The 15,183-nt window shown below is 38.9% G+C and overlaps 1 protein-coding gene across 1 annotated transcript in view; it reads right to left on the reverse strand.

Annotated features, from left to right (window-relative positions):
- LOC115208901 (protein mono-ADP-ribosyltransferase PARP14-like) overlaps positions 1-15,183 on the reverse strand; it is a 58,746-nt gene that overhangs the window by 18,183 nt on the left and 25,380 nt on the right. Inside the window, exons 6-7 of the mRNA XM_036503040.1 lie at positions 4,672-4,899; positions 2,073-2,127 (exon numbers count right to left, since the gene is read on the reverse strand). Coding sequence (XP_036358933.1) covers positions 2,073-2,127; positions 4,672-4,899 — 283 coding nt within the window. The remainder of the gene's footprint in view (positions 1-2,072; positions 2,128-4,671; positions 4,900-15,183) is intronic.

Raw genomic sequence — 15,183 nt, forward strand, 5'->3', positions numbered from 1 at the left:
CACTTGACAATGCAGTGCATTATGTATAGACCCAGGTGTAGGACTTGTGTGAAGAACAAGTTGAACAAAACAGGGTGAGCACACAGCCATGTTTTAGGCCATTGAAGATGTCAAAAGAGTTGGTGCAGTGAGTATTGCAAAAAACATATCCGGTTATGTTGTCGTGAAAGAGTCTTGTCAGTGGTCCTATCACCTCGCACCTGTCATCAAGGCTGGACTGGAACTACTGCTGGTACTTGGCTGATAGGAGTCTGGCCATGCTGAAGGCTGGTCTAATGAGCTCTCAGCCATTGTGGTGTTCGGGAACTACACAGATGTTGAGCTTGGCTCTTATTAGTTTGTGGTCAGTCGAGCACTCTGTCCCATGCATTCTCCTGGTGATGAGGATGTCACTGCTATCACGCTGTTTTGAATGCAGATGTGTCCGTGATGTTTTATACTTATCAGCCAGCAGGAAGATGATGTTGGTAATCAGCAGGTTGTGCTCGGCGAATTTGCTCGGCAACTGAAGACCATTGCTATTCATTTACACAACTCCATACTTCCATCTAACCCTTCTCCACCACTCTTTATCCTTGCCAACAACAGCATTGAAGTACCCTAGTATTATAAGCTTGTCAGTAGCAGGCATGTGATGTAGCACAGTGTCCCAGTCAGCACAGAACTGCTCTTTGATCTCTTCTGAGCATGAGATTGTAGGGTCATACCCACTCATGACAGGCACGAAGTGTTTGTGGCTGATAGGGAAGTAGAGTTTCATAGGCTTTTCATTTACACCTGTATGAAGGTTGGGAGACTGTTTCAGGAGACAGGACTTAATGGTTTCTCCAAATACATATATTCTCTTCTCATGTACAGTCTTTCCTTTCCAGAAGAAAGTGTAGCTGCTGCCTGATTCTGTCAGGGACCATTCCTCAGTCTAGATTGCTGCTAGGTCGATATTGTATCACCACAATTCTTTGGCTAAGAATGATCCTTGTAGCAATGGTTAGGTCTTTCTTTCTCCGTTTGAATTGACTGCAAATGGCTAAGTCTGTCAGCTGCGAGTAGTTGACCAGATCTGTTCAGGGAAAGCTTTCTTTAAGGCACTTTTTCTAGACCCTTATCTTACTAGGGTGTGCAGTGTGGTCCTAATAACGCTGCTCAGTCACTTAGGTTGCTGTTAAATTTTCTGATGTGTAATGCAATGACAGCGACCACTGGTCTGCTGGTCTCCTATGTGCAGGCTTGTGACTAGAACTCCGAGCACTTATCTCCACCTGCAGTCTTCATCAATGGTCTACCTCACCACAGGGTATGAGATTGACTGTTGGAAGGTTGAGAAGCACAGACACCTGTGCATGAAATTGTTGTAAGTTTGGAAGCCATTACACAAAGATAATTGCACTCTCTCATCAAGAAAAAAATACTTGAGTCAGTGGCATGGAACATCGCTATGGTTGGAGACCGTTTCTGCAGCAGGGGATGACCAGAGGCCCATAGTGATTCATCATGCAGCATGCACCCTACAAAACCTGCTGGTACTGTCAGTCCTATGGAATGTGATTAACCACCTCCCACAAGAGTTACTAACCCTCCCTGATATAAAGAAATTACACATATGTAAATACAAAAATATACAAATACAAAAATATAACAATATAATAGAATATGAAATAAGAATACAAAAATATCAAAAAGAAAAATGCTAAAACTATCAAAATATAAAAGGGGTGCATAAAAATATAAATATAAATGTATAAATATAGAAATATGAAAAAGAAGTTTTGAAAATACGCAATTCAGATATACTTTCATGCACGTGCACACACACACAAACCAGACATACATATATACACATTATTGAATGGCCATTGTCTACTCATGAGATCCTTCACCTTTTCGCAGGTTGAATTTCCCATCCTACAGGGTATCCAACAAATACCCAGCAAGCTCAGTGTAGTGGCCAGTTTAGTCACTGACCATCCGACCATGTGATACGTTGTACTGCGTTACATGTTACCAGTAGCAATTAAGTGTGACATGACATAATTTGAATATACATTTAAGATAAATAAAAAGAAAGTATTTACCTGATGATGCAGCTGAACTACCTGTTGTGTTTCCTTGGAAATATTCATCAAATTTCTGTTAGAAGTAAACAAATAATTTATCATCACTCAATCAAAAACATAATTTCATAATTAATTTCTGTTAATTTCAATGCAATGCTTTTATTCATTGCTTCTATCATGAATGTTGTTTTAAATTTACATTTCTATTCACTGTATTATAAAATAAACTCCTACGATGGACAGGGTTTGGAATATTCTGTCGTTCGGTGAGGAATTGTTACTTAAAGAATAAGAAAACATTATTCATGGAATTGTAATTGCTTTCGAGACTCCATGTTATGTCCAAGCTTCAGCTTAAGTCTTCATTATTTTCAAAACTGATTAAAACCAAAAGAAGAACATTTCTGTTGAAACAGACTGGCTTTGAGTAAATTCCAGTGAATTACTGGTATGTCAACAGTGCTTTACTTCAATGCTATATATACTGTCCTACAGAGTATATCTGCAGATGTGTACCCAACACTGGAGAAAGAAGAAAAGGAACTGGTCCAGCCAAACAATTTTTTCTGTCCCCAACACATATTGTATACAGAAAGTGTATGTATGACCCTCAGTTTATACACACCCGTCTTACTATACATACAGAATATAGTTGTATACAAACAACGTACTTACATTAGTCTATATGTACAAATATAGTCTATAGATGTTTACATTAGTCTGTATATACAGATGCTGTATATCAACACTAGACATTTCAAATAACAACTCTGACTATTACACACTTCTATGCACAATGAAAAGATATGAGAGATAAACTATTATGATTTGTTTCTTTGCTTTAATTTTTGCATTATTCTATTCATCTCCTGCTTGTGTTTGTATCATGTTGAAACAAACCCATCTTTAATTTAATTTAATTTAATCCACCATCATCAAAGTTTCTCTCCTAATGCCTCATTTCCTCATTTAATTATTAACGTCAATGTAAATATATATCTCTGTTATTGTAAATATATCTCACCTCTCCTCTATCTCCATTACTTCATCAGCTGTGGAAATGTGCAAATCCCATCATTTCATCTTTTCCTTACTCATGATGTGCCCATCCGCTCATGCTCTCATTACCTACATTTCTTCTGTACTGGAACCCCTCCCAACAATCCTTCTTCTGCCCTCCCCACTTCCTTCCCTTCATAGTTGCCTCTCATCCATATCACTGCAACACTAATGTCGTACTTTCTATACTTTGCACCAAAATGCAGAACCTATCAGTCCGTTAATTGATTAACTAATTAGTTATTTTCATATGTTCATTATTGTATTAACAATGCTTTTATAGCCCTCACTTGAGGCAGATGCAGCAAGTATAAGATAAATGAATAATGGCAGATAAAATGCATAGACAATTGATATGGCATGCCTGGTGGAAAACATTTGCTGAATCCTTCCTCCCAGATGCTGAATGTCATTCTCTTTCTCCCTCTTACCCCCTGCCCCAACCTCCTGAAGTTCCCTACAATTGGCTTTGTCAATGTAGACACATTGAAAGCTAGGTCTGTTGAGATGTTCTAACAGAGGTGTTTCGATGTGTGCTGCCTTCAAGAAGTAAGGTGGAGAGGAGCTTCGTCCATATACCTCACAGGCAAAATACATATCTATAAAATTCTCTGGGAAAGCATCAGCGATGGGGTAGGTGGAGTAGTCATACTTCTAGCTGAGAAATGGGTGGATAATGTAGCTGAGATAGTCAGAGTGTGTGTTTGGGTACTTGAGCTCGGAGTAGAGTTGTATGGCAACAGTTATTTCTGCCTATGCCATTCAAATTGGTCTGCCAAATGAACAGAAGGATTGCTTTTATGATATTCTTTGGCAGATCATCAACAACTTTGAATGATCGGATATTTAGAGATGTCCTAATTGAAACTTTTAACATGAACCAGGAAGAGATAGAGACATGTAAAATAGAGGACAGCTAGAAGTTCTTACGAGACAACTGGAAATGAAGGATCCAACACTTAACAATTGTAAGGAAGTTCAGGAGAGTGGAGTAGGGTGTAAGATGGAGAAGGAGAATGACATGCAGCATCTGGGAGGAAGGATTTGGCAAGCATTTCCCATCAGGCATGCCATATCAGTTGTCTATGCATTTTCAGTGAAGCATTTAATGAAAAGAAGGGGAGTTACAGACGTGTAACACAGAAGATACAGGGAAGTTCCCATGAATCAATTTACTGAGATCTGCAGACCAAGTTTTGTGGGTGGTGTCAAATCTGAATTAGACCTATGGTAGCATGGTGTTGGAACAGTGTAGTAGACAGGGCCATTAGAGTGAAGAAAGAGGCCTGGAAGTGTGATGGTAATATAGAGAAACATATGAGCAGGGAAACAAGGAGACAGGTATACTCAGCAGGAAGTAGAGAGTTTGTCAGTTCTTTCTATTGCGTGAGGGCTTGAGGTGTTTTGTATGTGAGGAAAAACCGTGATGTTGTAGGAGAGAATTATATTTGGAACAAGGGCAGTAAATGATCAGTTCTATTTCTTTTCTTTATTGTGGAATATTGGTTTTGGTAAATTCCAAGAATATCAACATCAAACAACAAATAAATCAACCAACCTTTACTATTTCTGTGTCTTGAGGATAAACCATGAAGTAAACATCTTTGATCTGGCTTGAATTTTGGTTTGAGTAGTTTTTCACTGCTTCAGACATTGTTCTGGGTAGATTTTCAATGGGGTACTTCAATGTTCCAGCTCCTAATATAGGAAATGCAAGGCTTTTTGCTCCCATTCTCTCAGCAGTTTCCAGACAAGTCGTTATTATTTGAGTCATGTTTGCCAAAATCTAAAAAAAATAATTGTTTAGTAATTGATAATGAACATTTTATGGAACTATTTCCAAATTCTTCTTACAGGGAGAAATCATTAAGTTGTAATAAATATATTCTTTGATTAAGAAATTTCCCACATATTCCGATATGAGCCTCGAAAGGAGAGTAAAAGGACTCGGGGGCAGTTTCTGAAGGACCCGTACGGTTTTACTAAGAAGCTGTTCACTGAACCGAAGAGTGGTAATTTATCGTGCACTAAAGAAGAATTGGATGCTCATATTAAGGAAACCTACAGTGATCCGCACCGTAACCAGCCGCTGCCACCTCTACATGGGCTAAATCATCTCTCAGGACCTGATATTGAATTCCAGATTGGGGACATCAGGGACAGAGAGGTGAATGACTTCGTAAGAAAGACTAGAGCAAAGAGTGCCCCAGGAGGTGATGGCTTCTCATATAAAGTCTCACAAGTACTGCAATCTTCTGAGAAAGAAGCTCTTTGTCCTACTCCGACAACTGTGGCGCGAGGAGACTATAGTAGAGGATTGGTGTAAGGCAGAAGGTATATACCTGCTGAAAGAGGCCAATGCAAAGACCATAAAACAGTTTAGGCCGATATCCTTATTGAATGTGGAAGGCAAGATCTTTATGGGAATTCTGTCGAGGAGAACAGTGACATATTTACAGAGTAATGGATATGTTGATGAATCTGTTCAAAAGGCCGGGATCCCTGGATGTGTTGAACACTGTTTTTCGATTTGGAAAGCGATCCAGGACGCCAAACAAAACAAGAAAAGTCTGAACGTGGTATGGTTCAGTGCCACATGAATTACTAATAACAGCCATGGACCACTTCCACATTCCTAACAAAGTGATCAAAATAATGAGGATGTACTATGACAGTTTCGAAATGAGGTTTACAACTGGAAATTTTACAACAGATTGGCACCGATTGGAGGTTGGCATTGCTGCTGGCTGTACAATATCTGTCACGTGGTTTATCTTAGTCATGGAGTTGATTTTGAAAGGTGTAGATTTTTCGTAACAAATCGCCCATGTACAATCGCCTAAGAAAGCCTTCATGGATGACGTGACACTTTAGCTACAGATAAACAAATCATGCAGAATGCCCTCTTGAGATTAGACGAACTTGTAAGGTGGTCAACGATGCGATTTAGAGCAAAAAAGTCACGTAGTCTGACATATGTTAAGGGAGAGGAGAAAGAATTTAAGTATCGAATATCTGAAGGAAGCATTCCAACAGTCAAGGAAGAGCCCGTCAAGAGCTTGGGACGAGTATACGCTGGAACATTGTCAGACAGAAGTCGTGGGATTGAAATTATGAAACAGGCCGAGGCTGGGTTATCAGCGATTGATAATTCGAAGTTACCAGGTAAATATAAAATTTGGTGCTTGCAGTTCGGCTTGTACCCGCAACTTGCATGGCCACTTTTAATATACGAGGTAGCATTGTCACGAGTTGAAATCATTGAACAAAAATGTAATGTGTTCATTAGAAAGTGGCTAGGCCTACCTTGTATGTTGAACAGTTCAGCTCTTTATCTTAAAAGAGGTTCGTTGCAGCTACCAATAGCATCAATAGTTGAAATATATAAGCTGGGGAAGATACGGACGGTCATAATGCTGAGAGGATTGAAGGATATGGAAATCAGGCGTAACCCACCAGAGGTGAAAACAGCCAGGAAGTGGAAAGCAGAGGCAGAAACTGACAACATCTTTTCTTCTCTTATACCCAGAGATATGGTGGAAGCAACGCAGAACCATCGGAAAGGATTTGGTTTTGGCGCAGATCAGTTCAGACTGTTTGCAAGCATGATGCGGAGTGAACGCAGATCTGTTGTTAGCAACAGCGTCAAAACAAGAGAAGCAGAGAGAAGAGAGCTTCATTTGATCCGATGTTTTCATCAAGGTCAAATGACGAGATGGGAAGAACATGTTGTTGAGAGGAAGGTAAGTTGGGATGAGATGTGGAAGTGGACAACATCTCAGCTGAGTTTTCTGTTTCATTCATCTTATGATGTTTTGCCATCAACTACGAATCTAGTAAGATGGAACGTCTCAGAGAATGACATCTGCAAATGTGGAAAGGTCGGTACACTAAAACATATTCTTTCCAACTGTTCATTAGCATTGAACAGGTATACATGGAGGCACAACTTGGTCCTTAAGGTTATCTTAAATGCTATAAAGAACCAAATTCATCTCAACAACACTGAGAAAAAACCGTTGAAAGTACCATCTAGAGATTTCATTACCTAAGTGCGACCAGGTCAGTGGATCTGTTTCAAGAAGATCATGAAACTTCCTGAGAGAAATGGAAAGTGGAACGGCTAGTGGGAGGTAACTGCAGATTTACCTGGGTGCCAGTTTTTCTTTCCCATCCCAGTTACGAAAAAACCAGATATTTTGATGTGGTGTGAAAGAAAGTTGTAAATATAGTCGAGCTAACGGTTCCTCATGAAGATAATATGGACGCCGCTCGGGCTCAAAAATTGAACCGTTATGTAAACATCCTCGAGGAATGTGAAGACGCAGGCTGGAAAGCAGAACATTTTCCAATGAAAGTCAGTTGTAGAGGGTTTGTTGGACACAGCGTGAGATGACTGTTATTATCGTTAGGCCTAACTCATCATAAAGTCAATGCCACCATGACTGATATCCAATCTACAGTGGAGAAGGCTAGCCACTGGATTTGGTTTAAAAAGAGACGATGAGCGATGGCTAGAAGGATATTAAGTTTAACTTTATAACCAGCTGATCTAGCAATCGGTGTGCATTGATGCCGTCGAGAGGTAGGCCCCGAAACAGCGTGCATTCTCTCCTGATGACCCCATACACTTGCTGGCTTCCGATATACGGAGCTTTTGACTGGTAGCACTTGCATGTGCAAGTTGTTTGCAAGACATATTTAGTTGTTGCAAACTGAAATGGTCTATGATTTACAGATTAGAATAACATTTAAACAACATCAAGTGATTACTAGATTCATAGACGACGTGATCATTGGATTAACATAGATCATGTGACAGAAGGATCAACATAGATCATGTGATAGAAGGAAGCCTGTCTGAATGAACATATGGATGCCATGAATAGAAAGAGAAATGTTGTAAGATTAGGTGGATACACAGTGTAATTGAAGTAGGCTCTTGTAATTAATGGAAACAACAACAGGTAATAAGAGAGATTAATGATTCTTTACAAGAGGGAAATCTGAGTGAGAACACATTGTAAAATGCAGCAATAGAGCCCACAAGGTAGGACAACACAGAGAACCGCCTGGGATGCAGTGTTTGGGATACAACATCCTCTACACTGCACACAAGAGACTGTATTTTAATGTAATAGTTTGTTCAAGGAATATCTACAATACAATGTATATCAATCAATTTCGAACTGGATGTTAGCAAGCATTAGGAACAATTAGAATGGTTGGTGAGGACAAAACTGTCTCATGGAATATGCTCCTAACATTGGCTATTTGATTCGTAATCAGTTGCCTATCGTCCATCACCATGTGGAGGAAAAGGTCAGTTTTCCTCAATGGTGGCAGTTGCCTATCTTTCCAGTGGCCATTCCGAGAATTCATGATCTGGAAACTATAAGGAATGCTACAAGTCCAGACTGTCACACTGTAGCCCATACTGTACATCAGTGGACATCAACATACATGCTACTGTCTTGAAGCAGACGGAAGTGTTGTATGACTGGAAAAACACATCTGTGGATTGTGCATAGTTTTATGGACAATTCCGTTCATGCCACAGGGATGCTGGATCAATGATAATCTAGGGTTGTACAACAACTCTTTCAATAAATCGATATAATATGATTGATACTTACTGAATCAGATGAAGTTTCATCCCAGGGAGGTAATACCAGATGAAATACATTCTTACAGTTGAGGTTATATCCTTTAGTAATGACTATTTCAAATGTAGAAATACCTTGAGGATATTTCTGGTTACATTCAACTTGTATCTCTGGACCAGCAGCAAGGAGAATATATTTGGAGATAGCACCAATGTTAAGCTGGAGGTGTTTATTGGTGCTGTTAATGATGACATCAACCTACAAAAGAATTTAATGGTAAACAACTAAGGAACATTCAGTGGAGAGAAGAGAGATACATTGTTGCAGTTGATATTGTTGTTAAGAAAGGCTCTACAGAATGGTTGTAGTAAGTTTGAGGTTGTTAAAGTTAGCAAAAGATTTCTCAAGATATCAGATGTGAAGGAAATAAAATGTTTGAGTTAGATTGAGAAAATGTTTTAATTAACTGTAATGATTCCTCATTTGGAAATGAAATAATAATTAAATAAATAAGTTACATGAATCTATTTACTCACAGATGCATTAGAAATTGAATCAATCATTAGGTTTATTTTGATGCCAGGATTCTTTGTCAGGGCCACATTAGTTTTGGGTATCACAGAAGCTGCTTTCTGTTGTGGATGAAGAGGGGATGGGTTTGATGATGAGGTTCCTGAAAAGAAACAAGTATTAATTAACATGTGTGTGTGTGTGTATATATATCATCATCATCATCATCATCGTTTAACGTCCGTTTTCCGCGCTAGCACGGGTTGGACGGTTCGACCAGGGTCTGGGAAGCCAGGGGCTGCACCAGGCTCCAGTCTGATCTGGTAGAGTTTCTACAGCTGGATGCCCTTCCTAATGCCAATTACTCCGCGAGTGTAGTGGGTGCTTTTTACGTGCCACCTGCACAGGTGCCTGGGGGGGTCCGGCATCGGTCATAATCGGTTGGAGCTTTCAACGTGCCACCGGCACGGAAGCCAGCCAAGGTGGCGCTGGCAACGGCCATGTTCAGATAGTGCTTTTTATGTGCCACCGGTACAAGAGGCGGTGCTGGCATCGGCCACGTTTGGATGGTACTTTTTATGTGCCACCGGCACAGAAGCCAGTCGAGCCGGTGCTGGCTACGGCCACGTTCGGATGGTGCTTTTTATGTGTCACCGGCACAGGTATCACAACTACTATTTCCATTGATATTTATTTCGATGTTCATCTTCATGTACTTGACTCAACAGGTCTCCTCAAGCACAGTGGGACGTTCTGGGATCCAGGGTACTTTGAATGGGCAGGGGCTATGCGAAACTGGTGCATGAAGCAGCCCGGGTCTTTGCAGTCACAGCATATCTCCAGAGATCTCTGTCCTTCGCCATTGCCTCAGTGAGGCCCAACGCTCTGAGGTCATGCTTGACTACCTCATCTCATGTCTTCCTGGGTCTACCTCTCCCCCTGATACCGTCAACTGTTTTGGAGTGGCACTTCTTCACACATCTCTCCTCATCCATCCGCAGTACATGACCATACCATCGCAAGCGTCGCTCTTGCACACCACATCTGATGCTTCTTATGTCCAGCATTTCTCTCAAGGTGCTTACACTCTGTCGTGCGTGCACACTGACATTACACAACCAGCGGATCATGCTAGCTTCATTTCTTTCAAGTCTACGCATGTCCTCTGCAGTCACAGCCCATGTTTCACTACCGTGAAGCATGGCAGTTCGCCCACATGCATCATACAATCTACCTTTGGGCCATCCCTGTGACATTCTGTGTAGAGGCCCTTTGTCGCCAGTAGGGGTAGGAGCTTTCTGAACTTTGCCCAGGCTATTCGTATTCTAGTGGTGATACTCTCTGAGCATCCACCTCCACTACTAACTTAGTCACCCAGGTAGCGGAAACTGTCAACTACTTCTAGTTTCTTCCCCTGGAGTGAGATGGAATATGTTTTCTGTGTGTCTGTGGTGTCTATTGTCCCTGTGCATCTGCTGCATATGAAAGCTATCATATCAGTTAATTTCCCTTTAATGTTGCTGCACCTCTTATGCATCCATAGCTTACATTGGGTGCATCTTATGGAGTTTCTACCTACACCTTTCCTACAGATCGAGCAGGGTCACCTGCCCGAGGGTGTGTGTGCTGAGTTCGCCTTTCTGCTTACTATAACTTTGGTCTAATATATATATATACATGCTTATACATAAAATATTAGGAAAAATACACCTTTTATCGATTCAAATGAACAATTAAGTTACACCATCTAGAAAATTGCATACCATAGAAAAGTTAAAATTAAAATGACAATTAAAAAGTAAAAATTAAGTAAATTACAAAAATAATATAATGTATATAACAGGTAATATATATACACACACACACCCACACACACACACACATATATATATAATATATATATATACACACACAATATTAAATGTTCTACTATATTAAATTGTAAATTGAAAGATTTGTCCTTCAATGTATGATGAGTAAAATTTCATAAAGTCCATATTTGAAAAAGAGAGACTCTCCTGTGTTGAGGTTATAAATGACAGAATACAAACGGACAACTACTGAGTCTGTTGTCTGATCTTCAACTGATTAAGTCTAATATCTCACTGATTAAATAGATATTAAGTTTTATCATACAGGAGCAATTGGTTCCACAAATCAAAGTGAAATGGTTTCATTCAAATGTTGGAATATCCTTTGTTCAATGTTGTATTTTCCAAAAATCAAAGCATGTGTCAAACTCTGTGTGTGCGTGTGTGTGTGTGTGTGTGTGTGTGTGTGTGTGTGTTTTTAATACAGTCCATACTTGAAAAAGAGACTTTCTTGTGTTGAATTTATAAATGATAGAATACAAATTGACAACTACTGAGTCTGTTGCCTGATCTTCAATTGATTTAGTCTAATATCTCACTGATTGACAGTTAAATAAATATCAAGTTTTATCATACAGGAGCAACTGGTTCCACAAATTCAAGTGAAATTACTGGCCTTGTGCCAAAATTTGAAACCAAAATTCCAGTGATGTTTATGGTCAATAAAATAAGTACCAGTTAAGCACTGGGGTTGATATAATTGACTTAGCCACTCTCCTGAAATTGCTGGCCTTGTGCCAAAATTTGAAACCAAAATTCCAGCAACGTTTATGGTCAATAAAATAAGTACCAGTTGAGCACTGGGGTTAATGTAGTTGACTTAGCCACTCTCCTGAAATTGCTGGCCTTGTGCAAAAATTTGAAACCAAAATTCCAGCAACGTTTATGGTCAATAAAATAAGTACCAGTTGAGCACTGGGGTTGATGTAATTGACTTAGCCATTCTCCTGAAATTGCTGGCCTTGTGCCAAAATTTGAAACCAAAATTCCAGTGATGTTTATGGTCAATAAAATAAGTTCCAGCTGAGCACTGTGGTTGATGTAATTAACTTAGCCACTCTCCTGAAATTGCTGGCCTTGTGCCAAAATTTGAAACTAACATTCCAGTGATGTTTCTTGTATTTGTTATAATTAATAGAGATAGTCTTTACTTAGTATCAGTTAAATGTTGATTATATTTTTCTGTTTGCTAATGTATTATAATAATGACATTACTTTGTCTTCAAATACTTTTCTGTCTTTACCCACTGAACTCCCCAACTCACCCCTAATCCCTCACCAACGAAATGATTTTATCTGTTTACTTTTTCATAATTCAGTTGTGCTGGATGTTTGTAGAATGCAACATCAACTGGAAGGTGTGAAGTTAAATGTTCAACCATTCTGGGAACCATCTGAAGAAAACACCATTTCAAGACATCAAGTTCATGACTATTTACTACCTTCCAAGTTCCATCTGACTTTCTTAAAGAAACATACATATATATAAGCAATGTAACATATCTGGAATGGTACAACAATGCAGAGTGGACTATAATAACTGTTAGAAATAATTGAATTATTCATGGTCTATAATTTTGGATTATAAAAATTCCTACCTCAGAGATTGCTAGGAACTAACGGAGTCCCTATTATAGTTGGTTTTCTTATTCTTCTAATGGTTACTGAAATCGGTTGGAAGCGTTCTTGTAATAGTTTCATGAAGTTCTTTCTGGAATACCTCAGGAGAAGTGTGTGAGGATTGTCATGTCTTGAACTCGTGTGTGTTGGTACATTCATAGCACTGTTTTTCTTGTCAGTTGTTTGACCATAACCAGTTGAGCATGTCCCTTAGTGGCTGATGATATGTGCTTCTCTGATCATAAGCAGAAGTAGTGTGGGTGCATCATAGCTATGTGGTGAGAGGGATTCTTTGGGGTTTGAATAATTCACCCCTGGAGACAAGAGTGTTTCACTCAACATCCTTTAATAACCTTTATTCAGGGACCTTTTGGGTGCGATGGACTACTTGACCTGAAGAAAATTCTAACTGGGCCCCCACCTGATAGGCCATGCACTGTTTATCTTGATAAGAGATAACGATGTTGTGCACATATGGTTGTGATGCATGATCCTGGTGTACCCTTAACAGATGGGTAGAAATGATGTGGATACTGCGCTTTGTATATTTGTACCCCATTGTCACTTTGATGGCATTTGCTGCTCTCTCATTCAATAATAATAATAACAATAAAAATAATTGATGATGATGATGATAAGGAAAAAAAAACAAAAGAATTTACCTGATGATACATCTGAACCATCTACTGACATTTGTTGGAAATATTCTTTAAATCTCTGTTAAAAGTAAGCAAATAATTCATTATCACTCAATGAAAAAATAATTAATTTCTGCTAATTACAATGCAATGTTTTAACTCATTGTTTCTATCACAAATATTGTTTTAAATTAATATTTTCATTTATTGTATCATAGAATAACTTCCTATGAGGAAGAGGCTTTTGAATATTCTGTAGTTTGGGGAGGAATTTTTATTTACAGAATAAAAGGAAATGAAATTTGCTTGTTTAAGTGACTGTAAAAAATTATTCATGGAATTGAAACTGGTATCAAGATTCCATGTTATGCCCAAACACCAGCTTAATAATGACAAACCGATTTTACTTAATTCCTCATTACTTTCAAAACTGATTAAAACCAAAAGAAGAACATTTCTGTTGAAACAGACTGGCTTTGAGTAAATTCCAGTGAATTACTGGTATGTCAACAGTGCTTTACTTCAATGCTATATATACTGTCCTACAGAGTATATCTGCAGATGTGTACCCAACACTGGAGAAAGAAGAAAAGGAACTGGTCCAGCCAAACAATCTTTTCCCGTCCCCAACACATATTGTATACAGAAAGTGTATATATGACGCTCAGTTTATATACACCCATCTTGCTTACATCCATCTATGCATAGACAATATAGTTTACATTACTATAAAAATATATATATACTGATATTCTATATATATATATATATAGACAAGACATTTACATTAGTCTGTACACACACATCTTGTACATCTATTATATAGATATGAGTGTATATGGTTCTGTATGTGTGGTTAGCCCTGAAAGTCCCTGAAACGATGTATCCTCAAGAAAAAACGAATTTGATATTCAAAATCTGCATCCCAATGAATGGTCATCCATAAATAATAATATGAAAATATAATTTGCAACGAGAACTCAACTACAAATGTCTTTCTCTCTATTTGTTACCATGAATCTCTCTCTATTATTTTTCTCTCTGCCCCTCTCTCTCTCTCTCTCTCTCCCTATATATATATACACACACACACACACACACATGTATTATCTCTCACGTATTGCTTTCATACTGTTTAAAACAATGTCTTCTAAAGTTTACTTCCGTTGTATCACAGCTTCTATGCACAAACCCTGTTTTTTCATTGCTATTCTGACCTCGTCTGTAGAATTCATATTTTTTACATCCAAATCATTTTTGAAGACTGCAGAATGAATGATATAATCAGATGGAGCAATGTCTGATGAATATGGTGGGTGGGGCATCGTTTCCCATTCAAACTGCTCCAGCCTTTGGAATGTCATTCTTGCTGTATGTGGCCAAACATTATCCTGATGGAAGAACACCTTTCGTCTTCAAACCAAAGATGGTCGTTGTTCTTCTAGTGCTGACTTAAACTGCTCAAGCTGCTCACTGTAGATCTCCTTTGTTATTGTTTGGTTTGGGTTTAAAAGTTCAAAGTGGACTTAACCTTTCATATCTCACCAAACTGATAACAACACCTTATATGGATGAAGACCTTCTTTCTCCTGGTGTATCGGTCTTTCTCCTTTCCCTACACACTTCAGTACTTGACATTCTTATAGAGAACCCATTTCTTGTCACCAGTCGCTATTCAGTCCAAAAAAGATTCATTCATGAGATGTGACAGCAAAGAAGAGCACACCTTCACTCTCAGTGCATGATTAGACTCAGAAAGTTAGTGAGGAAATCATTGACACCATTTGCTGTTTGCTGACTTTGTCTGGTGGCATGCAGGTGTCGA

The sequence above is a fragment of the Octopus sinensis genome, linkage group LG1 (assembly GCF_006345805.1).
Source record: "Octopus sinensis linkage group LG1, ASM634580v1, whole genome shotgun sequence".
Taxonomy (NCBI): Eukaryota; Metazoa; Mollusca; class Cephalopoda; order Octopoda; family Octopodidae; genus Octopus; species Octopus sinensis.